General features: G+C 44.7%; 1 protein-coding gene across 1 annotated transcript in view; it reads right to left on the bottom strand.

Moving 5' to 3' along the window:
• LOC308312006 (semaphorin-5B-like) overlaps positions 1-27502 on the bottom strand; it is a 100005-nt gene that overhangs the window by 33058 nt on the left and 39445 nt on the right. The window contains exons 6-12 of the mRNA XM_080758851.1: positions 22056-22118; positions 13110-13208; positions 11427-11640; positions 9439-9724; positions 3984-4119; positions 3365-3575; positions 1140-1359 (exon numbers count right to left, since the gene is read on the bottom strand). Of these exons, the coding sequence (XP_080614977.1) occupies positions 1140-1359; positions 3365-3575; positions 3984-4119; positions 9439-9724; positions 11427-11640; positions 13110-13208; positions 22056-22118 (1229 nt within the window). The remainder of the gene's footprint in view (positions 1-1139; positions 1360-3364; positions 3576-3983; positions 4120-9438; positions 9725-11426; positions 11641-13109; positions 13209-22055; positions 22119-27502) is intronic.

Raw genomic sequence — 27502 nt, 5'->3', positions numbered from 1 at the left:
ATGGAGCATCTCTGATCACTCTCGTTGGAAGTTGTGTTGAACTACCGAGGCATGCTCATCCTCTGCCCTCCATCTCTCTCTCTCATCTGCCCCAATGCTGTTTACAAACAACTCCTCCAGACAGCTGTCTGTGAGTGCTTAGTGCGCTATTTGAATTATTTATGAATGAACGAACTCATCTTGATGCCACTTCAAGGGCATTTACAAATTAGACAGAGCCCTCTCCAGCTTGCTGGCATGCTAGGCGTTCTGCGTAGTTCAGTTAACAAGTATTCTCAACCAAGAGCGAGAAATCAATCGTCAAGAAAAAAGCAGTACTTTCGCTACTCAATTACAGTGATATACAGACCGCCCCGCCCACAGACCTGTGTTCTGTTCCGTAAAGCCTGCAAAACCATTATGGATTTCATCCAGTTCATTCTTGACCGATTATTCTCGCTCTGACCTCTCCCTGTAACCTCTGCTCTTGGTCCTACTTATACCTCGAGACAAATCACCTGCTCGACGAACCTGGACCCTGTCCCGCATAACGGCCTCGCCTAGGCCTTCCAACCGGTGTTGTTTTTGGCAGCAAATTTAGATTTTAGTTTTAGTCATAGTCTTTGGAATGAAACATTTAGTTCATTTAGTTTTAGTCATATTTTAGTCACCTGGAATGTTTTAGTGTTAGTCTAGTTTTAGTCGAGTAAATTTCATAAGATTTTAGTCGACTAAATCTGCAGTTCATTTAGTCGACTAAAATGTATTTTGGCGGGCCTTGATGCTGTCGTAATGGCTCATTTTACACTTTACAAGCTCACAACGCGTCGCAGCCCATGCAACCAAGTGTAAAATGACTTATACTGGACTTCTTGTCCACTAATCCCTTCCTAACATTTTAGTCTAGTTTTTATTTGTTGGCGAAATCGTCAGTATATTTAATCTTAGTTTTAGTCGTCATAGCTTAGTTTTCATGTAGTTTCCATTTCGTTTTCGTCAGTGGAAAAAGGTAGTCGACGAAAAAAATTCGTCTTAAGTTTTAGTCGACAAAAACAACACTTGCTCCCGTGTTTGTTCTACTTCTGCCTCGTGTGCCTGCATGCTTGCTTCGGCAGTTTCATCTGTTATTATAGAGATCTGATATAGTGGGGGGGTCCTACCGTTCGGACGCGTAGCTGGAGCAGCGCTCCAGCGGGATCTTCAGCAGCCCGTCGTCCAGCCCTACGAACAGCGAGCGGTCGCCCTGGAGGATCTGCAGGCTCCGGATGTGTCGTACGTCACCGCCGCCATCGTCGTCGGGGAAGAGTCTCATCTCCTCCAGGTAGCAGCCCCCCAGGCTCTCATTGGTGGAGGACAGAGCCTTCAGGATGGTCCCGTGCTCTGGTATTGGTCAGAAGAAAGATGTATAAGCAATGAGATTTTGTAAATGGTCCCAGTCAGAGGTCATCAAACTAAGACTAGAAAGAAAGAAAACCCCCACAATGACAGTCATTCTAAAAAAAGCATTTTGCCTTTCAATAATTGAAAGGCAACACAACAGAATAGACTAGAGTGACATACATTAGGATATTTGCTATTGTGATATGGCATAAGTGTTATATCAAAATATAAAGCTCGGTATGTCTCAAAAAAAGAACCCTCAGACCTCAGTCCCTCCCACCCATACTACACTAAAATAGTAAGATGATGAAATAGTCATGGAAAACAACAACATCTGAAATGATGATATACAGTAAGTTAATCACATCAGTGGTATCCTATCCATTAACCCATTTTGGGGCGGTACCCCTTTTGGTATTTAAATTAAAGTGCGCCGCTTTTGCACAAAATAACACCTGGACACAAAATAACACCTGGACCTCTTTGGTGGGGACGTAACTATACAAATAAAAGGTAAGAAAGCCTTCTAGTATGGAATTATCCTATACCCAACACCAAATGTGCTAGTTATATTGTATTTCCATACCATAGAGATTGGTTACAATTATTTATTCATTAACATAAGTTCTGGAATGCAGCTTAAAATTATTCTGTAGATTCATTTTTGACATTTAATTTCTAACTGCGCTATTCAGATGATCATGAAGTGAAATAACTGTCCTGTTCTGTCTTGTTATAGATTTGAATCCAATTTGTGAGAGCCTCAGAGGTGCTGGACGTTTTTGTTTATCATCTCTCTCTGATGTGTAGCTTACTGTATTTATAAAGCCCGTCTTCAAAAGCTATATTTCAAATGAATGTGTGAGGTCTACCCATGTGTCTCTTTTTCAAAGCAGTTTCAAGTGGCAATTTATTTTGTGTAAGATGATGATGATTGTTGTTAGTAGTAGTATTATTTGAAATATGTCAGTGTAGAGAGAAAGTAAACCAAGGGAAGAGAGACATGTGAGACGGATGTGGGACGGACTCCAACCAGGGTATGCTCGCCGCTCACAGGAATGTATTGAGGGGGTTAATACTAACATTAAAGGCTCCTTTTCAACAGAGGTTTTGCCATTCAAAGTTAGCATATCAAATGCACATTGAACCATAATTATTAGTACAAAATACTACCATTTTGTACAATAAAATCCCATCCCCAGCGGGGACCCACTCAGTCACCAGTGGGTGACCAGAAGTCCCCTTTGCGTGGGCCAGTCCTTAATTTCAAAGATTTTTCAGGCGTCCCACAAATTGAGACACTGTCCCACATTGTGACTGGGCATCATCAGCGTTCAAATGCTCGAATAGTTACCGTAACCGTTGGATTTTTCTGTTCCTCACAGATTTTTAAGCTATGCAGTTCAAATAACATGATTAATATCCCCTAGGCTAACCCTAAGTAGCAAGTTGGCCATACCACCCATGACAAAATAAATCATAATTTTAAATACAAAACGCCAGAGGGGTATAATAACAAAAAAATCGAATATGACATCAAGGCATTTACTGTAACCCATTTAGGCCTGACATCGAAATTAAAAAAAAATCTTCTAAATTCTGACAGTTTTCAGAAATACCTATGTTTCTGTATCAGTGGTGCTCAATATTTCATGTCAAGGACCCCAAAAATTATATGTAATTGGCCACCGACCCCCATCTGAAAATATGTCATTCCAGGAACCCCTCAGAAGCAAAGATTTGAGTTAAAAACGTTATATATTCAAGGATTTGTGCCGCATTTTCACGATCTATAAAAATAGCAGACCTACAAGTTCGTGAGCTTGTAGATCTTCTATTTTTCAATAGCTAAAGTATAACATAATGCTTTAAAACACCAAAAGGTGTAGTAATAAGTAATACGTTGCTGACCCCACCCCATCCCCCCCCCGCCCCACACACAAACAATACGCCTGTCCCCTCTCAAATGAACAGCTTTGGATCTGGTACTGTACGTCACCCTCACCGGTGCCGATGTACATGACGTGGTAGAGGGCGTCGCGGCCCTGCACGATGTCCACCACCAGCTTGGAGAAGCGCACGTTGTCCTGCGCCAGCAGCGGGTCCACGCTGACGGGCTGCACCACGTCGTTCATGAGGAAGAGGCGCTGCGCGTCCTGCAGGCTGCGCTCCGTCAGGTTCTTCTCGCCCGGCTCGCGCTCCTCCAGCGTCCCGCACTGGAGGAGGAGGAGGAGGAGGGGGGAGGTTATTTATTAACCCCATTCATTAGACCTGAGGTCAATTCTACAAATACCTTCTAAATCCTGACAGTTTTCTGAAAAACACATGTTTCTATGTCAGTCGTTCTCAAACAGTTTCATGTCAAGGACCCCCAAAAATATATGTAATTGGCCACCGACTCCCATCTGAAAATATGTTGCTCCAGGGACCCCCCCCCCCCCCCCCCAGAAGCAAAGATTTTAGTTAAAAACGTTAAAAAGAAATAGCAGACCTACAAGCTTGTAGATCTGCTATTTTCCAATAGCTAAATTATAACGTAATGTTTAAGACACCAAAAGGGGTTTCCACCCAAAATGGGTTAATGGCAAGATAGTAAGGTCAATGGAGCCGGTCCAAGGTTTTACCTGGAAGTTGGTGATGGGGTTGGGGGTGGACTGCCATGTGGTGCGTGGATTCTCCTGGTGGAGGAAAGGCCCGTTGAACGCCTGGGTGATGGCGCTCAAGTTGAAGGCACACACAGCGGAGGCCGAGATGCTGTTACTGATGGAGGAGAGAGAGAGAGAGAGAGAGATGCATACATTTTAATACTTTGCTGCCATTTTGTCCCACAAAATGCTATACCACGTGAATGCAAAACATGGAAATACAGCTGTACAGCAACTTGTTTCAAAGGTTTTATCCCAAACTAACCTTTCCTATATGTTTGTTTCTGACAGCAAATGCACTATTGTAATTCCTTATGGTTTTAAGTAAGTTTTCTAAGTTGCAATGTAACACAACTCTATTTTCACATTTCTTTATTCCATAAACTTTGTTTTGATTGTTTTTTTTCCCTCTTTTGCTTTGGCAATGTAAATGTTATGTTCTCATGCCAATAAAGCCCAGCTGCATTGGATTGAATTGAGAGAGAAAGAGAGACTCCAAGTGTTTTCATTGTGTCAGGGGGCTCTACTGTATTATGCTAGCTCAGTGATTCTTAAACTTGGACCCCCAGTTTGGTATGCATTAGATTAGACCAGGGAACAGGACAACCATATATTACAAACCAATGAGGGTCCATTTGGGTCCTAGAACTACAGTATCAGTCATTTAGCTGGGGACCCCCCTGGAAGACGACCAAGGACTGTTTAGGGTCAGCGGTCCGGTCCCCTCTTTGAAAACCACCGTGCCAGCTCATTGGGCACATCATGGTGAAATCCTTGGCGCAAATCGGGCACTGAAGTTGTGCCCCCCCCCCTCCCCTTATCACCCCTTCCCTCCCTGTCCATCTCAACTGTAGAATCCAATAATCTAGTCAATAATCACATGGCCGAAATAGGGATGGTTAAAATGTTTAAAATGTTACTGAACTTACCTGAATAATAAAGGCATCTTTAGCTAAACCTTGCGGTTAAAATCGCTCAAATACAACAAACAGACGTTTTCAGGCATATTAAATATTAAAGTCCTCCTTAACTTTCCTTTGGCCTGTACTGTAGTACAGTGAATTCTTGTGGAACATAAACAGCACTGTGGTTTTCACAAAGCTTAAACAGCTATGCCAATGCCAAGCAAGTTTCAAGTCTCAGGGGCGAATTCACAAAAGCCTTTTGCGGCAGCTAAACCCACACAAAAAGACACTATAATAATTCCAAAAGGACCAGCAAAGTGTGAAATGCACCCCTAAATGTGCTACCAAAAAAAAGCTTCTTGTGCTCCGATGCTATTTTCCATGTATTTAATTAAAATAGGTAATCATGCATACATTTGGGACCATATTATTATCAAACCCCTTTCTATGCGATGAACAGTTGGAGTGAAAGTTATTATCGTCTTCAGAGAGTTGGTGGCAACTTAAGTGCATTTAAAAGGAGTGCCACATCCAGACGTTCCAGTGAGGATCATGGCAGTAGTGATTAGTGATAGTGATAGTAGTGCCGCCCCACTGCCATAGGGGGCAGCAGAGGCCGGTAGAGCAGCTGGATGGGACCTGTGAGGTTCCCAGTTCGAACCAGGGATTGGATTTCACTATATAAATGGACTATTTACTATTTAAAGACAGGCAAAAGAATGCAAGGCATATACTCGTGTGAGCGGATATTTTAACCATTTAGTACGACCGTGATGTAGAAAATAAATAAAATAAATCTAGTAAGCAAAATGTATATGGGGCTGTAGTGGTAGTAACTAGTAACTAAAGTTTTCAAATAAATGTAGTGGAGTAAAAGTACAATATTTTGATCCAAAATGTAGTGAAGTGGAAGTGAAAGTTTTGGAAATTGGAAATACTCAAGTAACGTACAAATTCCTCAAAATTGTACTTAAGTGCAGTATTTAAGTACATGTATTTAGTTACTTTCCACCATTGCACAACAAGAAATTATTATACAACATGATTATTTAAAACCTTTGGCTCCATTAGTGAAGACAGCTGATCTACAAGCTCACAAAGTGTCTCACGACACTACACACAGAGAGCTATACGGATATTTTCACTATTTCTGTAAGCGACCATTGTATGAGGATTAACGTAATAATCAGACTGATTGCTTTAGTCGATGATAAAAAAAATCTATTCGTTTTTTTTGTGACAATCTGTTTTATATAAGAAAAACATCCGTATAAATCTCAAAACTAATTCTCGAATATTTGACTAACCTACAGTATATGAGCAAGATTAAGTCGGTTATTGCTTTAAAATGGTTTTGAGATAGCAAGTTGCAGTGGGAATTGGTCCCTTGTGATGTACATGCCAAGTCCCAGTCAGCTTGTCAACTCTATGCTTTCAAAGGTAAAGTCATCTCCACCAGGCCGAAGGCATGGGGAGAGAGTATGTTTTGCACTCCGTCCGTGTGTGTGTCCGTGTGTGTGTGTGAGTCCGTCCGTCCATCTGTTACCACCGTTAATCCTGCAAATCCCACACCATCTCTATAGTCATGTGTTCAAGACGCATCTGTCCGATATTTTATATTCCATCCTAATTGGCTAACATTGGCTTTCAAAGTTTGCAGGTTTGGCCAATTTTTAACAAAAGGCCTCAAATAATGAACGCAGCATGTGATTTACGTGAAATCTTTCAGAGACTTTTCTACTAGGCTGAGGAATATATCCCAGCCTTTTCACATTGGCCTGTTTGAAAAACCCATTTTTGGAATAAAATGCCTCAAATCATCCAATTGCCATTCAAGGTGTAAGAAGAAATGGCACGCTTTTCACATTAGCGCCACAACCTGCCCTGCCCTGGTGGAGACCTGTGCCCCGAGGGGCACTTTATCTAGTTTGAAGTGAAATTAAAACGGTGGCAAGTGCAACTAGAAAGGGGTCTAACGCGGCAGACATTTCTTCTGCCTTTATTGATCGATACAGTGAGTAGACTCAACTGACAGGAAATGGGGAGAGAGATGGGGGATGAGGTCGTCGGGATCGGGAGTCGAACCTGCGACACTCTGTCAGGCGGCATTAGCAGCCTATGTGCCCAGACGGCTACGCCAGCCGTCCGGGCCTGCATTGTGATGCTCTCATCTGAAGGGTTAGGGTAAATATGTTGTTCCAGGGACCGCGCTATGAGCTTGTAGCTCTGCTATTTTTCAATAGCTAAAGTATAACCTGCCCTCGAGTGTATTTCACACACAGACAGAAATAGAAAAAGGCGCAGTCCCATTGGCTTCGCCGGTTAAGTCTTCCAAAACCATTTCAATTACAAGCTTTTCCTGGGGGTCAAAGCTTGAGTTCAAACTCGCTTCAGATTGAATGTCTCGTACCATCTCTGTCATGCCGCTGTTTGTGTGAGCACTATACCCAAGAGAGAGGCTCAATTTCTATTTTTAGGCGACAGAGAACAGGCCGAAGGAAGTGTAAACATCGACTAACAGCCTGAGGCAGCAGAGTAGTTGGTGTGCTCTGCTCCATAGGACTGGACTTGCTGGGATATATCGATACTAAAAGGAGAGCTGCAGGGCACACACACACACACACACACGCACACGCACACGCACACGCACACACACACACACACACACACACACACACACACACACACACACACACACACACACACACACACACGCACACGCACACGCACACGAACACACACACACACACACACACACACACACACACACACACACACACACACACACACACACACGCACACGCGCACCGACACTTGTCAGTCGGGCGTAATGGTCATTGGTCAGTAGAGTAAAAGCATCACCAACAGCCATTAAGAAAGTGAATCCCTTGATCCTCGATTTCTCAAACTTTCTTAAAATTCTCAAATTGCAGCTATACGCACGGCTGCAATTCAAAACTGGCCCCCGTAAAAAATACAAGAAGTCAGAGTCTGCACCTAACCGTCCCCCATACTGTACATGTTTTGCCCTTTATCTTACTTTCTTACTTTTATGATGATTTCCTGGTTTTTCTTTCATAGAAGTGTATATCTGTAAGCCTTAATGTTCTGATGAATTGAAAACGGAGGGCCCTGATGTAAACAGGTTTAGTGCTTCTCGCTGTCATCCTCAAAGTAGCAGTTTTTTGTCATTTGTATTGACCTGTGCTTTCGTTGTACCCATTCTACATACTGTGAAATAAAATGTTCAATCAATCAATCAATCAATCAATCTCTCATGATGATGCAACAAGGCAGCTCTCCTCCGCACCAGCCTTCAGACCTCCAGACCGGCCTCCCTTCTCTCTCTCTTCAACAAACCACTTTCCACTCTGCCAAGCATAGCAGCGTGTATTGTGTGTGTGTGTGTGTGTGTGTGTGTGTGTGTGTGTGTGTGTGTGTGCGTCCATGTGTGTGTGCGTGCGTGTGTGTGTGGTGATGGTGGGGGTCTTGGCAGCATTCAGGGAACAGGCAGGCTTGAAATGACTTGAGCTCATTGCTCAGCAAGCTCACGCTCTCCACTTTTGTAATGCGTTTCCTCAGCAGTGCATGGCAAAATAAAACCTTCGGGGCTCCCCCAGGGCTATACCGTCAGGTCAGTGAGTAAATAAAGAGAAAAAACATAAAAATAAATACGAAAAAAGGCTGGAAATGTGCCGGGGAGAGTCTCTGGAGAGAGAGAGAGAGAGAGAGAGAGTCTATTTTGCGGTAATGAAGGTAAATGGTGCGTCATACAGTGCACTAGCTTTGCTGCTTATGCGTGACTCCTTCGGTTTGTTTGGTTTTGCAGGAGCAGCCGTTACTGTTCCCAAACCTTCATGGGGAATCTGGGTGCACTTCAATTAAAATGTCCTTGTGTCTTGGCAGCAAATTGATCTGGTGTGTAGACTGACTGGTCTGACTTAAAATTACAATCATGTTCTGACGAGCCCAAAAACATCTTCTCCTTTGGTTTCATTCAGAGGCTACAACCTTCCCCATAGTCAGCACAATTCAGAAAGAGAGAGAGGGAGAGAGAGAGGGAGAGAGAGAGTAACAAGAAAGGGAAATGAAGATGGAGAAAGAGAAAGACAGACAAAGGAGAGAAAGTGAAAGGCAGAAAGACAGGGTCAGAGTGGAACACAGGGTGAGAAATAAATAAATAAAGAGTGAAAGAAAGAAAGACAAACAAATAAACGAAGCAGAGAACGAAACAAATGGATGAAAGCCCAGGAACAAACAAAAGAAGGAATGAAAGGTAGACTGAAGGAACAGCAGAGCAGTGGTGTAATGTAAATAAGTACTGTACTTAAGTACAATGTTTAGGTATTTGTACTTTTATTTCACATTGAGTATTTCCAATTTCCAGTACTTTTACTTATAACTCCACTACATCTCAAAGGCAAATATTGCGAGAGAGAGAGAGAGAGAGAGAGAGAGAGAGCGATAGATAAGAGATGAAGAGGGGGAGAGGAGAGAGAGAGCGATAAAGAGGGAGAGGATCAACTCACACGTTGGTGGTGAACACGCCATAGATGAGGTCCTGCTCTGGCAGGTAGAAGGTGCTCTGCAGCTCGTTGTAGTAGAACGGGATCTCGCCCGAGCGCGAGCAGTTCAGCCGCGCCTTCATGAAGGTGGTCCAGCTGTGCTCCAGCAGGAAGTGGCCGCCCACGTCGTTCTTGCAGAGGCGCGCCACGCGCGAGAACACCGTGCGGCCGCAGTCGTGCTCCACGGCGTTCTCGCGCAGGAAGATGTAGGCGAAGAGGCCCACGTCGAACATGGACACGAAGTGAGGCTCTGAGGGGGGAACGGAGTCCATTGTTTTACTTAAGGAAAAGTATACCAATGCTGCAATTTAGAACTACTTCGTTACAAGTAAAAGTATACGGAATTGAAGATTGTACTGTACTTGAGTAAAAGTACAAAAGTATCGGCATCAAAATGTACTTAAAGTATTCATATTGCAGAATGTCCCATTTCACAAGTTCAAAATGTGTACAAAATCGATTGAAAATAGCCGATCTACAAATGACTTATTGTGAGCTTGTAGATCGGCGTTTGTCGGAGTGGGTCACATACAGTATACTGTATATACACAAAATATATTATTTTGTGTATAATATAGAGGCTGGCAGAACCTTCACTAAAACACACGGGACAACACTCCACACGTCCCAGACTCTTCTCCCTTCTGGCTCCAAAACTATGGAATGAACTTCCCATTGTTGCAATCAGAACTGCAGACTCACTCCCAATCTTCCGTCGTAGTCTGAAAACCCACCTCTTCTATATTAGCCCGTAGCACTTGCACTAGCCTCGACGACCTTACAGGCGTAAAAGGCTAAACTTATGTAAATTAGATAGCATTTTATGTAGACATAGCAGCAATCTGTTTGATTGTACAGATATTCTACTGTTAGTCGGATGTTCATCATCATCATTTTTCGACTGCGGTCGAGATCTTACTAAGCTGGGATGACCAGATCTTATGCATGTCATTGCAGGCTGACCAGGCAATACCCTTCCTAGTTTGAAAGTCCTTTTGGGAAGAAGATATATATGAACCCAAATACTTTCAACATTGCTGTGGTCACCGCTATGCCAGTATGCCCCCATGACTTTCCCTCCGGGGATCAATAAAGGTTTATCGTATCTTATCTCGCATGGTCCTTGTTGCTACTAAGCCCCACCCTCTCCTTTTCACTTGACATTAAAGCGGGGAGTTTTCCTCAGGAGAGCGTGCCGCGTGAGGAACAAACTCAGTTCCACACCCTGCCGAACAGGCTCCCAAGCAGACCTCCCCGGCAGCCAATACCAATGCCAAGAATGATGTCAAATTTGTTTGTGTTGTTTTGTCCAAAAGTGTATTCATCACTTGTCACAATATAGTATTTTTTTCTTGCCTGTGCAAAAGCAATAAGAGCACATTCATGCTCCCCAAAATATGAACCCGACTGATTTTGGTGACCCTTATAACCTTTCCTCTAGTGCCACCCTTAGATCACACTATCCACTTGCACAAAATATATCTAGTGGGTAGAATGCTATGAAACTTTTGGAGTGCATTCATGCACCCAGAGGATAATGAATTGCATTTTTATAGCGCTTTTCCAAGTGCTCAAAGCGCTTTACAGTGGTTCATTCATTCATACATTGGGAGGCGAACAGTTGACGCCACTTCCCACATTCACACACCAATGGTGGCGAGCTAACACCAACTCATTGGAGGCAATGTTCAATGTTCAGTGTCTTGCCCAAGGACACTTCGACATGTGGACAGGAGGAGGAGCCGGGATACGAACCGCCTACCCATGCATCATTGGACGACCTGCTCTACCTCCTGAGCCACAGCTTTGTAGCTTTGTAACTGCACTCTAAAGTGTTTTGGGGCGTTAGGGACGGCGATGTCAGTCGGTTCAAACCATTTGGTCTGGCTCAGGTGTGAGGAGCAGCAGGGTCCACTAGCGGCGGGGGGGGGGGGGCATTGAGAGTCATTTACCGTAGAGCCATTTGGAGTTATATTGGACGGTGCGCAGCGGTGGCATGTTCCCCAGGCTTCGGTAGATGATGGGGTCACGGCTGGAAAAGTCGGTGACCGTGGACGCGTACAGCTCGCCTTTTTCTGTCATCATGGCGGTGGAATTGTGTCGCGGATCGAACGGGCACCGCGCCAGGCCGTTCTCTGTGTCCAACACCCGGCTAATGTTGCCAATCTATGAGAGAGAGAGAGAGAGAGAGAGAGAGAGAGAGAGAAAGAGAGGGAGGGAGGGAGAGAGAGAATGCAGATCAATAGCAGTTGAATAAAGGAGGGATGGAGATAACAATGAACTACGGAAAAGAAAGAAATGAAAGGCCTCTAATGATCAGGTTTTGGATGGCATCTTTGATCAGATAATGGTTCCTTCCTCTTGTACAAAACGATGCTTCCTTTAGTTGCGAGGAAACCTTGAGAGACCGAGGCACTTAGAGACTACCCAATGTTCTGTCTGCGAGTTTCACACAGGCAATCGTTTCTCTCCATCTACGTCTTATCGCCAGAGCGGGCGGCAGGGAGAGAGAGAGGGGAGGCATTGCAATAATGAGGCGTTCTCTACATTTTCCACCTGCCCACTCATGGCCAGGGCATTATTCCCCCCCCTCTATTAAGAAGGCCCTGCAGAAAGATAATGCTACTTGTTTTAGTTTTCCTATAAAACAAATAAAACTATTCTTAAGTTTTAAGGAAAATCTCATGTACTCATTTAAGTATATGGAAGGATGGATGTTTCTTTCTTTCTTCTAAGGAATAAAACATATATCTTCTTCACAGAGGACTCTGTGTGTCACTAGGCCTCCTATAAGCAGCTATTAGGGTAAACTTCGTCCTACACAAACATCAAATTCCCATTGACAATGAATGAATCAATTTCACGTCATAGTGTCTATGAGCAAATAGACATGTTACGTCATAATGACAAATTCCCCATAAGAACCGCCCGTCACTTCACACTGATTTTTTACTTTTTAGACTGACCACACCTCCAATTCATCCGTCTATTCAGACCTGTCCATTCAGCTGTGCGTTGAAAGGGGGCAGGGGGAGTTTGTGGGCATCTTTTATAATCTACGCCCACTTCCCCTGTGATTTGACAAACACTTGATTTCCCAAGTCGTTCATCATGTGTTCTTGTATTGAATTCACTTTGTGAAGAGAAAGGGTGGGGGTGGGGGAGGGGGGGGGAGGAGGATCATGCGAGGAAACAGTGTTACTTCGTTTCTGGCCAATGAAATTGAGAGCTGCCTTGGTGGCAAGAGTGCAAGGGGAAAAGTCGCAGGTCCCCTACTTGGAAGAAGAACAAAAATGACTTCTTCCCCCCCCCCCACCCTAACATGATTTTGGTATGTAGTTTTTTATTCCAAAGTGGAAAACAAACAACTAGATTAGCCTATTGTTCCATGCCCCTTTAAGCCATTGAGACCTGAGACCTATACAAATGTCTTCTAAATCATGACAGTTCTCTGAAAGAACTATGTTTCTTTGTCAAGGACCCCATGTAATTGGCAGCCGACCCCCATCTGAAAAAATATGTTGTTCCAGGGACCCCCAGAAGCAAAGTTATGAGTTAAAAACGTTTGCTGTGAAATAATATATATTCAAAGACTTTCACGATAAAATAAAATAAAGTGGTTAAAAGCAACAGACCTGTCTGGTGGTGCAGACCGGGGTGAAGGCGTTGGTCCCGCAGGTGAACAGCTTCTTGCCGCTGATCAACAGGACTCGTATGTAGTTCTGACAGTCCTCCTGTGGCCGTGAACAATGGAAGTCAGCACATTACTCACTCCCCATGACGTAAGATACTGCAATACCCCTTATATATATACCGGGACCGGGACGTACAGCACATACAGAGTGAACCTTACCTGTGTGTGTGTGTGTGTGTGTGTGTGTGTGTGTGTGTGTGTGTCTGTGTGTGTGTGTGTGTGTGTGTGTGTGTGTGTGTGTGTGTTTGTGTGTGTGTGTGTGTGTGTGTGTGTATGTGTGTGTGTGTGTGTGTTCTCGTATAACTTACCTACTTAGGACCAAAAGTCCTAAAAGGAGCTTCCATATTAGGACCGTTGGACAAGTTAGGACCAAAATCATGGTCCTTATAAGGATTACCACTGCAACAGATACAGGGTGCCATTTTAGCATGCCTGGTGTTGAAATTGGGATGGTCCTAAAAAGTTGTCATTTTTACATTTGAGATCGCCCCCCTCTGACCAACCCATGTAATTACAGGTGTGTGTGTGTGTGTGTGTTTGTGTTCTCGTATTTGCTACCTACTTAGGACCTTTATGAGTAAAAAGAGCTTAGGCACTCAGGGAGTCACTGGGGAGGCACTGGGGAGACACTGGGGAGGCACTGGGGAGAAACTGCAGCCATTGGGGAGACACTGGGGAGGCACTGGGGAGGCACTCAGGGGACACTCAGGGGGACACTGGGGAGACACTAGGGAGGCACTGGGGAGACACTGGGGAGAAACTGCAGCCACTGGGGAGACATTGGGGAGGCACTGGGGAGACACTGGGAGGAACTCAGGGGGACACTGGGGAGGCACTCAGGGGGACACTGGGGAGCCACTGGGCAGACACTGCAGGGCAGACACTGGGGTGGCACTTGGGGAGGCACTGGGGAGGTACTGGACATTTCATATCACCCTTTTTTGGCAGCTTGGCATGGCATATATGATATGGGCATACAAGGTTTCTGCCCGACAGCAGCAATATGTTACACTCCGTTTAAATGTTTTTTTACTGCTCAGCAGAACAGATGACTTCAAATGGACGACGCTTAAAAGGCAAAATGTACACAAAATACAAACACATTGTTTTTATACAAATACAGTATGCTGCTGCCCTATATGCTCCTACATGAATAAGTCATGCACAAATAGTACATATACAGACTTATTGGATTCCATGTCAAATTGGTTTGTGTTGCTTTGATGCATTCTGGATCTGTTCATAGCCTCTGCAAATGGGATACCCAGGTCATCACTTCCTGTGTTCAAAAGTGTTCGAGAGAGTGAATTTGTCCTACTGAAAATGGCTCTAGATAACCTCCTAGATATTCACCCCCAACTTACTGAACAATATAAATATCAGATCCTACTAGAGACCATCTTCAACACTCAAATTGGCCAGATTCAGCATGCAAGACCATATTCCACTGCTTGTGACCAACTTTTTATTTAATTTGTCTTTTAAAAGCTTTTCAGGGGAGGAGACATTACATTATTTATCTGAGCATGTACATACGAAATCACAATAACTTACAGGAGTAAATGTTTTTTTATTTTTAGAACACAAATTGTCCTTATGTGATTGTTTATGTACCCGCATGGTTTGCCTACTGGCAACATCTTTTGTCTCTTCCTCCGATAGTGGCGGTTCTGTGGTTGCTAAGCAACCCAGTCCGCTTCTTAACCCCCCCACCTTACCCCCAGGATCGCACAGACTTTTTTGGAAAAGGGAAAAGGGAGACACATGATGTACATATGCATATTACACACTTATTTTTATCCATATTCCACTGCTCTCTGAGCACTTCAAGAACGATATGGCCTGCCAAGGCTGCTATTTCAGAGTGAAATTGTCACATTATTGAATTCCCCTATTATTCGCATTAGTAATGTTAAGGCCTTGGATGATTTTTTCCCTTATCCATGTTCTGGTGGGAATGTTGCTGTGCTTAGAGGGCCCTAATGGCAAAAACATGTTGTAATGAGGATATCCTTAACTCTGTCCATAGTTCTTATGTTGATAATTGCCTTTAAAATTCCCCTTCATCTCACAAAGCCAAGTCCCTAATTGACAAAAATGAGACCCCTACTTGCTGATGGTGGGTTTGACATCAGATAATGAGCTAGCAATGACACAGCTGCAATAAACCATCTCTCACCAGATCCTAAAAGTGAACCGTGGCTATCAGAGAATGGAGGAGACCCCAAGGAGCTAACATTAGGCCTCGAACGGAACTGCTCTACTGACATACTGAGTTATAAGAACAAGTACATTATTTACCATCAGCCTACAATGAGGAACATTTAAAAAAAATAGTGTCAAGCCATTATGATCCTCTGGGCTGTATGACTCCTTTCACATCTCGTGCAAAAATCATAGTGCAGGATCTATGGAACCAGGAAAGAGGATGGGATAACTTCATTAAAACGTATAGCTTTAACTTTAAAACCTCACACTGAATATGTAACTCAGAGTGCACAAATAGGCCCTCCTCATTCCTACAATAGCAACATATAACAAATGCAGGTAAATGCAAGGTTATCAATTCTCCTGTATAATATACTGTATAGGTACATGACACTCAGACTGGTGTCCTGTGATCTGTCACAGGCCCCTGTTGCTAAATAATTAGCACTGTTTGGCTGGAGCCAAGTAGCTTCCAAAAATCACATTCCTACCTTTTGATACGTTCTTTCAGGGGTAGCATATAATGTGATCCTTTATAGTCAACCATAATAACGTCGTTGTGTTGAGGAATGCAGACTTGTTTATTTATTTTACTCACTCATTGACACAGAGAAATGTGTTTCCTGCCACTAAATGAATGAAGTGGAACCTTACTGTCATCACTCCGCCAGCTTTTTTTATTTAATTTTTTTTATTCGATGCAATTGTGAACAATAGCCAAGTAATACATAGTAAGATACATATCCATTGGCCAATCAAATGGTTCACTGCAGCTCAACAGTCAGTGTGAGGGGTGGTGATTGTTTACCCACAGGGCCGAGTCCCTGAGGGTGGCCTGGTCGCAACGAGATTCCCCCTGTCCGAAACGGACCAGAGACGGCTGAGATACGCCGGGGACCCCCGCGGACCCCCACCCGGGCACGAGACCCACGGGGCCGAGTCCCCGAGGGCGGCCCGGTCGCAACGAGATGCCCCCCAGCCAAAACGGACCAGAGACGGCTGAGATACGCTGGGGACCCCCGCGGACCCCCGCGGACCCCCACCCGGGCACGAGACCCACTGGGCCGAGTCCCCGAGGGCGGCCCGGTCGCAACGAGATGCCCCCTGTCCAAAACGGACCAGAGACGGCTGAGATACGCTGGGGACCCCCGCGGACCCCCGCGGACCCCCGCCCGGGCACGAGACCCACGGGGCAGAGTCCCCGAGGGCGGCCCGGTCGCAACGAGATGCCCCCCGTCAAAAACGGACCAGAGACGGCCGAGATATCCATTATTTATGGAGCGCCAATAACCATTTGAAAATATATTTAAATTTCAATAGCTGTCTCAGTAGAAATTTGTAAATGGCTTTTGGGAGGAACTGGTTGCTGGTCCTAAGAAGACCCATGGGGGAGGGTAACACATCACACACACACACTCGGTCCTAAGAAGAACCATTTTTTTTTTTTTAAGGGGGCTAGTGAATCATGGGGTGTGTGTGATATGAAATGTCCAGTACCTCCCCAGTGCCTCCCCAAGTGCCACCCCAGTGTCTGCCCTGCAGTGTCTGCCCAGTGCCTCCCCAGTGTCTGCCCAGTGCCTCCCCAGTGTCTCCCCAATGTCTCCCCAATGTCTCCCCAGTGCCTCCCCAGTGCCTCCCCAGTGTCTGCCCAGTGCCTCCCCAGTGTCTCCCCAGTGTCCCCCCGAGTGCCTCCCCAGTATCCCCCTGAGTGCCTCCCCAGTGTCTCCCCAGTGCCTCCTAGTGTCCCCCCAGTGCCTCCCTGAGTGCCTCCCCAGTGTCTCCCCAGTGCCTCCTAGTGTCCCCCCAGTGCCTCCCTGAGTGCCTCCCCAGTGCCTCCCCAGTGTCCCCTCAGTGCCTTCCCAGTGCCTCCCCAGTGTCCCCCCAGGGACTCCCCAGTGTCTCCCCAGTGCCTCCCCAGTGACTCCCCAGTGCCTCCCCAGTGTCTCCCCAGTGCCTCCCCAGTGTCCCCACAGTGCCTTCCCAGTGCCTCCCCAGTGTCCCCCCAGTTCCTCACCAGTGTCCCCCTGAGGGCCTCCCCAGTGTCTCCCCAGTGCCTCCCCAGTGTCTCCCCAGTGCCTCCCCAGTGTCTCCCCAGTGTGCCCCTGAGTGCCTCCCCAGTGTCTCCCCAGTGCCTCCCCAGTGTGCCCCTGAGTGCCTCCCCAGTGCCTGCCCAGCGACTCCCCAGTGCCTGCCCAGTGTCCCCCAGTGTCCCCCCAGTGTCTCCAATAGCAATACAAGAGCAATAATACAAATTAATCTTAATTTATTAATGTTATTTAATGAATTAATCAAATTAATTAATGAATCAAAAGTTGATTGAAGTTATTATATACTTAAAGCAGCATTAGTATGTAACTTTCCTCTTCTACCCTGGATTTGAACCCGCTTTCCTGCGTGCTGAAAACTTTAGCATTGAGCTAATCGAGCCGAACTGCTTGCTCGGGGGATAAATGTAATCTTGACCATAAGGTCCAAATTCGAGTCAGATCCTGTGTCTAGGTGAGACATGACCTTTGACACGATCTAAATGTCTCAACAGAAGAGCAGGGAGACAAAATACAACCAGCCCAATTGTATAAGTTATATTGTATTAACATACTCTACCATACAGATTGGACAAAATGTTATTGTATTCATTAAAAAAAGAGTTACATTTTCCACCACTGCAAAACTACTGCCATTTGAGGCATTGATTTCTCATTTCTGCATTAATGGTTTTACTCCTAGGTTTAGTTTAGTTTATTTAGGATCCCCATTAGCTGTTACACCTGGCAACAGCTATTCTTCCTGGGGTCCTCACAGAATAATATACATACACAAATTTAAATAAAAACAACATTACAGATATCATAAAAGAAATACATTAAAGCATAACAACCACGGTTAGTGCATTCACTCTAGATTACATTAACTGGTATATTGACAGGGTAAAATGCCTTTTACCCTTAATTTCTGTGATGCATACTGGTAGAGCGTTCCAGAAAGTCATTGCCCTGTACATGACTGTATTCTTCACTGCATCAGTTCTTGGCTTAGGCACTGTAAATCGACCCATTGCAACATGTCTGGTATTATGTACATGTCTATCACTGGTATAATGAATATTTTTATATAAGCATTTTGTTTTTTTATTTGAACAAATGTTCCTAAAAAAATCCAGCCAGACTAGCAGCTAATCTCTGCTCCACCAACAGCCATGACAGCTTCTGATGATTTAACAGTGTACTAGATCTAGTATTGCAGTTCAGGGCAAGGCGAGCTGCCTTATTCTGGGCTATTTGTAATGTACGCAGGTACTTTTTAGGACCACACAACTGGACAATAGTCAAGGTGGGATATCACTAGTGCCTGGATGACCTGGACAGCAGATGTTGGAGTTAAAAACTCATCTCCTAATCATGGACAAACCCCCTCCCATTTCTTAGTTATGTTTTGAATACGAGTAGACCATGTTAGATGACTGTCTAATATAACCCCAATAAGTTTTGTTTCATCTACCTGCTCAACTGCTAGATTGCTCAGATTCAGATTCAATTTGGGTTTTGACTTGAGCATATGCTGTGATCCAAATACAATGGATTTAGTCTTTGAGATGTCCAGGACCATCCTATTGTTCACCACCCACTCTGATATGTTCTGTAGTTCCTTGTTAAGAGCTACAGACAGATCTTCCACATTAGTGGCAGACATATACAAAGTAGTGTCGTCAGAATACATGGCTATATTGGCCCCGACCAGTGGCATGTCATTTGTAAATATAGTGACCTAAGCAACTTCCTTGTGGAATTCCACAGTGAATATGTTTAGTATCTGAGAGACTCCCATTATAGTATACTCTCTGTGATCTGCTGGATGAATAGCTTTTTATCCACCTTAGTGCAGATAAGGTAAAACCATAACATGAAAGTTTGTCAAGCAATAGATTGTGATCAATAATGTCAAACGCGGCACTAAAATCTAACAGTACAGACCCCACTAGTCTCTTAGAATCCACATTCATTAGACAGTCATCTATTAACTGTGTCAGTGCTGTACATGTAGAAAGCCCATCTCTATAGGCGTGTTGAAAGTCAGCTTTAGCTTCCTTCCATATTTGTGGATTTTTGCCTTTCTCGTAAAAGCTACTATGTTGTGGTCAGTGCATCCAAATTCAACAGAAATCACCTTTGAGCATAGATCAGCTGCATTTGTAAAGATATGATCAATACAGGTGGAGGAGATGCCATTTATTATTTGTGTTCTTGTTGGCTTGTTTGCTAACTGTGTTAAATTGTATGTATCTGCAATAGCATGGAGGGTTTTCTTAAGTGAGCATGTTGGAGAGAACCAGTTCATATTCATATCTGCAGGTATATACAATTCCCTATTACTGTCTGATGCTCTGTCCACCATCAATTTACAATTTACAATTTAGGCATTTAGCAGACGCTCTTAATCCAGAGCGATTTACATTAAGCAAGAACAAAAGCACCATCTCACATACACTGCTGACTACTACTGAGAATTGGAATCCGGTAGTCTGTAACAGCAACACAGCAATATAGGTTTAATATTAGGCAAGTGGACTTAAAATATAAAAAAATATAAAAAGCCACACCCCCACCATGAATATTTCTGTCTCTCCTGTAGATATTATACCCATGTACCATAAATTCCTTATCACATGTTTCATCTAAATGTGTCAGATATGGCAAGTATTCTATATCAGGGGTGCCCAAACTTTTTTCACTGAGGGCCACATACAGAAAAATATAGGAAGGGCTGGGCCACTCACTAGAGATGAGGTATATCACCTCACCTGTCGTGTATTAAAGCAGGGTTTACTGCACAATGTTGTTGGCATGGCGCTGCGCCATGCTTGAAATAAATCGTGCCATGCCAAGCTGCCCAAAAAAAAGGAAGAAAAAAAAGAAAAGAAGGGGGGCTATTGAATCATGGTGTGTGTGTGATATGAAATGTCCAGTACCTCCCCCAGTGCCACCCCAGTGTCTGCCCAGTGGCTCCCCAGTACCTCCCCAGTGTCCCCTGAGTGTCTCCCTAGTGTCCCCTGAGTGTCTCCCCAGTGTCCCCTGAGTACCTCCCCAGTGTCCCCCTGAGTACCTCCCCAGTGTCCCCTGAGTGCCTCCCCAGTGTGCCCCTGAGTGCCTCCCCAGTGTCCCCTGAGTACCTCCCCAGTGTCCCCCTGAGTACCTCCCCAGTGTCCCCTGAGTGCCTCCCCAGTGTGCCCCTGAGTGCCTCCCCAGTGGCTGCAGTTTCTCCCCAGTGTTTCCCCAGTGCCTCCCCAGTGTGCCCCCAGTGCCTCCCCATTGTCTCCCCAGTGCCTCCCCAGAGGCTCCCCAGTGCCCCCCCAGTGTGCCCCTGAGTGCCTCCCCAGTGCATATAGATGATTAAACTCATAAGAGCCAATGCAGTGAAGTTACTGACCAAAAGGTTTTAGCTTTCTTTTGTTTGGAGACGGTCCTAACATAAATCGTGCCATGCCAAGATGCCCAAAAAAAAGGAAGAAAAAAAACAAAAAGGGGGGCTATTGAATCATGGTGTGTGTGTGATATGAAATGTCCAGTACCTCCCCCAGTGCCACCCCAGTGTCTGCCCAGTGGCTCCCCAGTACCTCCCCAGTACCTCCCCAGTGTCCCCTGAGTGTCTCCCCAGTGTCCCCTGAGTGTCTCCCCAGTGTCCCCTGAGTACCTCCCCAGTGTCCCCTGAGTACCTCCCCAGTGTCCCCCTGAGTACCTCCCCAGTGTCCCCTGAGTGACTCCCCAGTGTGCCCCTGAGTGCCTCCCCAGTGTCCCCTGAGTACCTCCCCAGTGTCCCCCTGAGTACCTCCCCAGTGTCCCCTGAGTGCCTCCCCAGTGTGCCCCTGAGTGCCTCCCCAGTGGCTGCAGTTTCTCCCCAGTGTTTCCCCAGTGCCTCCCCAGTGTGCCCCCAGTGCCTCCCCATTGTCTCCCCAGTGCCTCCCCAGAGGCTCCCCAGTGCCCCCCCAGTGTGCCCCTGAGTGCCTCCCCAGTGCATATAGATGATTAAACTCATAAGAGCCAATGCAGTGAAGTTACTGACCAAAAGGTTTTAGCTTTCTTTTGTTTGGAGACGGTCCTAACAAGTAGGGTAAAAATGTGGTAATTTATAGTTTGCCCTTCTTTAAATCTGATGTGATTGTATTAAAATAGATTTTTTTCCACATTCAGGAGTGTAGTTTATATGTTTCTACTATGTCTAGAAAGTGTGGTCCTAACGAGGTAAGCAATAACCTGAAAAAAAAGTGTGGTCCTAAGAAGGTAAGTTATACGAGTATGTGTGTGTGTGTGTGTGTGTGTGTGTGTGTGTGTGTGTGTGTGTGTGTGTGCATGCATGCGTGCGTGCGTGCGTGCGTGCGTGCGTGTGTGTCGCGGTTTGAAAGTACACTAAATTAGCGGTTAGGCTTCAGTAGGAAATGATTTGCTGAAAAGGTTTAAGTATACCTAGACTTGGGCTAGTTATCCATTCCTCTGTACCAGTTAGTTGTGTGAACAATGTATACATTAGCTTGCTGAAGTGAAAACCAACAGAACTCCAGAAACCCCATATGGACCATCATTGGAGAAAACAAAGCCTCTGGTATGAATGGGAGTTGTAGTTTTGAACAGGATTGGAGTGAAAGCATCCCCCCCACACCCTCCTACCCTGGCAAAATAAAACCTACCTCAGTTTTCCCTTTGGCCTGACACAAGCTCTTGGTGAAGTCGCTAGGGCTCCATTCCGTCGCCTGCATGGGAATGAGAGCGAAATCACAGTCGATGTTGAAATGTTTTAAATTGGTTGACATTTGAACAAGGTAATATCACTCGGCAGATATCTGAAAGACATGATATAGCACTTTAGAATAATGTGTAACCACATAAAGCACAAAGCAATCATAATCCCAAAACCCTCTTTGAATTTAGAGGCAGTGAACAACAAAGGCAACGTGGAGACGTTGTGCTCACAGCCGGCTTATATCCCTGTAAGCACATGAGGGGGATTTAACAAGAAATGCCTGTGAGTTTGGGGGAAAATAAATAATTCACAGCTACAGTATACGGATGAACGGTGTTTTCACACGACAATATCATCTGTTTAGTTTAGTTGCCACACGGCATCTTTTTTTTAAACTTAAACTTGTTTTAAATGCAGTGTTTTTCACCAGAGCAAAGTCGACATGGCTTTACTAATTTACTAATTTGCACGTTATCTGGTTGCACCACTTGAAAGAGTCCAACATCATGAATAAATATCTGGGGGTATGGATCGATGATAAATACACAAGTTCCACATTGAGAACCTGATCAAAACAGTATACTGTATGCTTCGTTGACCTGCAGGTCCAAAGGGTCAATATGCTTGGCCTCCTCCTTTTTCCCATTACAGCAAATCTCAAGCGAATAATTGCTTGTCCAGCCCAGTGTCCAGCCCAGAATAGGGACGCAAAGGTTCAAGTGCCTGCCACTCAAAACGCATGGGGCCTCGGTACTGTAAGGCGTCACAGATCAAGATATCACGCCAGTGACATATACAGTATATTATATTGGATTGCAGGGGAAAAGACAGCAATGTCATTATTCATAGTATAGCAGCCCTGTGGGCGTATAGCTGCAGGGGGATTTATGGAGCGTGTTCTTTTAAGTTTGCTGGCACAGCTCGGTATTCCATTCATTCCATGCCGTCCTTCCTGTGTGCCGCATGTTGTCTCACAGCTGCTGCAGAGGTTTAAACATGCACGGTGGGACTCATAAACGCCCGCGGAGTCCCAACCGCCGCACGGTGAAATACGGCCGAGTGGCGACACAATAACGATTTCGCCCACTGAGATCATAAAACGCCAAAACGGGGTCATCGTTTTGTTGCGAAAAACAAAAGAAAGAAAAAAATCAAGTGGGGAAATCTGGATCAGCGAATCCATCGGGAGAGCACTTAAACATAGAAGGGTGGGGGGTGGGAATCGCCATTCTGGGAGAGCAGAGCGATCCAAAATGCAGGACAAGTGCTACAGAACCATAAAACCGTGACAATGTAGAACCGCATGGCTCATCTTTACTTCAGAAGAGCCATTTATTTGGACTCAATGTGATGCAAACCTGGGCAAAGTGACGGTAACGTGGAGGGATATTGAAACATCTAAAAGTATATGAGTAACAACTACCTTTATCTGAGCAGAACTAATATAATGGCTTTGGTCCTTAACCCATTCTGAACGGGAACTCATTTTGGTGTTGGCATCATGTTATGCTTTAGCTATTGAAAAATAGCAGATCTACAAGCTCATATCGCGCCACCGAGTGGCGCGATACGAGCTTGTAGGTCTGCTATTTTTGAAAAATCGAAGAACGACTGACATTTTTTAGAATCTGATCTCAGGTCAGATTTGGTTAATCAGACCAGTGTGTGTCCAGTGGAAACCTCGTATGAATCTGATCTCAGGTCAGAATGGGTTAATGCTGGCCACAGTCCTGAATCTGAACCTGTCTCCAGTGGAGTCCAGTAAGCGCTAATGGAAGTGATGCTCAATGCTCTGTGCTGCTCCGTGCTAATGTTCATAGTTGGTCATTACAAAAGGCATTGAGGCTTGAAGAACTTGGTCCATTCATTCATTACTCAGTGTGTGGATATTTCTTTCATCCGCAGCTGAACCCCAGTCGGGGTTATACGTCGTACACACATCAGCTCACCTGATTTAACGCAGCTGGTATTTGGTCATGGTGTCACGGTCCGTGACATGTGTTGACATTGTTTCTTGTGTACCCTGTTCTTGGTTTTAGTTATTGTTTTACCTTTGTTGTGTTCCTGTGATTTTGAAGTATTGTGTTTTCCTTGTTCACTTTCCAGTTTTCTCTACTCTTGTTTTGTAGTTTTGTTCCTAGTGTTTCCTGTCTGCCTTGTTTTCTGTCACCTGCCTTGTCTCACCTCCCTGTATTACTGTAACCCTAGTCACCTGTGTTCTGTTTGCCTGTTAGCCTATCCTAGTGTTGATTGTCAGTTGTGTTCACCTGTGTCCCGTTTTTCCCTGCCTTTATATACTCCCCTGTTCTGTCAGTTCCTTGTCCGATTATTATTGTAAGTCTCGGTGTGTTCTGTTCCTTGAGTCTTTGTTAAATAAATCTGTTTTGAGATCTTCTGCCCCTGCCTTGCTGTCTGCACTTGGGTCCTACCCTCCTGCCCCGCACACGTGACACATGGAAGATGCTAGCTGCTCATTGGTCATGATTCACTCTCATGGTTTTGTACAGGTGGCTTGACAAACCAGCTGTCAACCAAACCCCCAGAGGACTAGTGGTGATGTACTGTAGTGGCGAGATTTTCATGATTGGATGGCCTTTTAAGCAATCATGGGGCCAATGGGAGTCTAAGCCCTAAACGCCTCGTACAGGCCAAAAAAGCCTTTGTGCCGCTGAGACAAGCAGCCACCTGTAATTAAATTACATTCCATTTCTTGTTTTTGCCAGGGCATACTCTCTTTGTCAAGTCATACTCTCTTTGTCAAGTTGTACTCTCTTTGCCATGTCATACTCTCTACAATCACCAATATGTTAAAGGGATATTTCACTTTCAAACATATTTGAAAGCGAAATAATTCCGGACTGATGACATGTTTGTCGGTGTGCTTAAGGGCTTGATATACCTTTTGTGTACATGCAGTGTTTGTGGTCCGAAAATAGAAGATGTACAAGCTCACAACACGTTGCAGCATGACACGTTGGGAGCTTGTAGATCTTTGGTGCACAACAAACACCCACGGAGAACTCTGTACTGTGTATAGCCCAGACTTTACTCTAGTCAGTGGTGGTCTGAGAGTGTAGGAAAAAGCTTTCGCACACCTAGAAGAAATCAGGCGTAGCCGCTTATGTACAGGTGCGTTACGTGCGTATAGGCCAGTGGACATCAATGAAAGGAATGAAAATACACCCGTGTATCTGCTCGGTACATGAGTATTTTCTTTTAAAAATGCAACGTTTCGGTCCCTTCTGACCTTCTTCAGGTCTGAGAGTGTACAAATTGACCCAGATGGATCAATTTGTACACTGAGAGTGTACAAATTAAAAACATTGGAGAACCACTGACTGCTGAGTCTTGTTACTTATAGTTGTATGCTTGTTCAGTGAATTCAGCCCGGTATACAATACATACTGCTTTGTCTGATGTTTACATTTTTTTTTTTAAAGAGAACTAATCCTGAGACTTCAGGATAGAACTAAAAATGTTTTCCAATTACGCTATTCCGTGGTTTCCCCGACAACCGTGAACACAAAGGAATAAAAGACTCATTTGTAAGGCCCAGTTTTGCGAGGCTAAAAATGAATGGCGGAAAATGAAAACACCAATTTATACTGTGTCACAACAATGGGCACCGTGCACCGCCGCGAGCAGTTGATTAAACAGGGGTCAGCCCGTGGACGCGTCTTTAAGGGTCAGCCCCCCGCTGTGATTGGAGACAAATTGCTTTCAAAAGTCCTCAATGCGAGAAACCGTGGCGATGGAGCTCCTCCCCCTGCCAGGGATGCTCTATTCACAGAAACACTGATGGATGGGCTGGTGGAAGAAGAGCTCCAATACCTTTGACTTAAAAAACTACTTACTTGACCCATTTAGTCCCGACGTCGAAATAATAAAAAAAGTATTCTAAAAGAATATATATTCAAAGATTTGTGCCGCATTTTCACGATATTTCAAAAATAGCAGACCTACAAGCTTGTAGCGCGCCACTCGGTGGCGCGCTATGAACTTGTAGATATTGTTTTTTTAATAGTTAAAGTATAACATAATGCTTTAAAACACCAAAGGGGGTTCCCGTCCAGAATGGGTTAAATTAAATACTTAAATTTCCCCTTCTAACCTGAATTTGAACCCGGTTTGTGGGTGCTGACATTTCTTTTTCACCATTAATCTAATAGAGCCTGCCTGCTTGCTCAGGGGATAAATTGAATCTCTTGGCGGTCTTGAGGTCAAAATTTGTGTAAGATCCCTGGGTCTTGGTGAGACATGACCTTTGACACGATCTAAATGTATCCATAGAAGAGCAGGGAGACCAAATACAACCAACAATATTGTATAAAGTATGTATAAGATTGGACAAATGTAAAAAAGTAATGGCATTACAATATTTTTCAAGTACCAAGTACCCATTATGAAGAATTATTATATATAGCTGAAGTTGATTAATGTACGTTTTGTAATAATAATCTGCAATAACTTAAATAATTGTAGTGGAATAATAAGTATTCGCCACGGGAATTTACTGTAGTGGAGTGAAAGTATAAAGGATTGGAAAATGGAAAGAATCAAGGAAAGTAAAAGGACATCAGAATTGTACTTGAGTGAACGTTCCATCACTGTGGATGAGCGCCGTGAGACTGAATCGACGAATATGTCCCCTGATGTAGAGAAGAGCAAATTAAATGTCTTGTAAAAACAGAAAAAAGGGGGAGATTGGAATGTCTGTTCTGTAGTTTAGACACATTTATTGCTTCGGGGGTTGACAGGCAATGTCCCGCTTTAAATCTACGTGAGACCCATGTTGATTATAGAACCCGCGACACCAGCCTATAGGTGCCTGGACCGCTCTGCCGGCCCAGGCCATGGATAGACATATGTATGTGTTTAAGTCTAACCACCTGGATTCAAACCCTGGTCTCCCGCATCATCCGCATGGCCCCTGGGGGGTGTATTGGGCTTCTAGGCTACAGGCAGGGCTATTCTGCTCCGCGAGCATGGATTTCTTTCCGGGATTGCGTAAATGGCGCCCCTATAAACTGTCTGTATCACCACGCAGGAAGACAGGATGCAGCAGCACGCAGTGTCACACACACACACACACACACACACACACACACACACACACACACGCATCTTCCCCCTTGGGTCACTCTTAATGATGACATGCCACCAAAGTTCACAGCTCAGAAATACATTTGTCAGAGTTAAACCCCCCCCCACAAACACACACACACACACACACACACACACACACACACACACACACACACACGACAAGTCAAACAATGACAGGAGTTTTGTGTGCTATGGGGGGTTCAATTTAGTCAGGTTGGTGCACTTCAACACTGCTTCCGAAAGACTTCTACTAACAATTCCATGAGCATCCGTTTCCAGCAAGACGTG

Source organism: Protomyctophum bolini (assembly GCF_963924005.1).
Source record: "Protomyctophum bolini genome assembly, chromosome: 24".
Taxonomy (NCBI): Eukaryota; Metazoa; Chordata; class Actinopteri; order Myctophiformes; family Myctophidae; genus Protomyctophum; species Protomyctophum bolini.
Note: the sequence above shows the minus strand (reverse complement) of the source record. Positions and strands in the feature narration are given on the sequence as shown.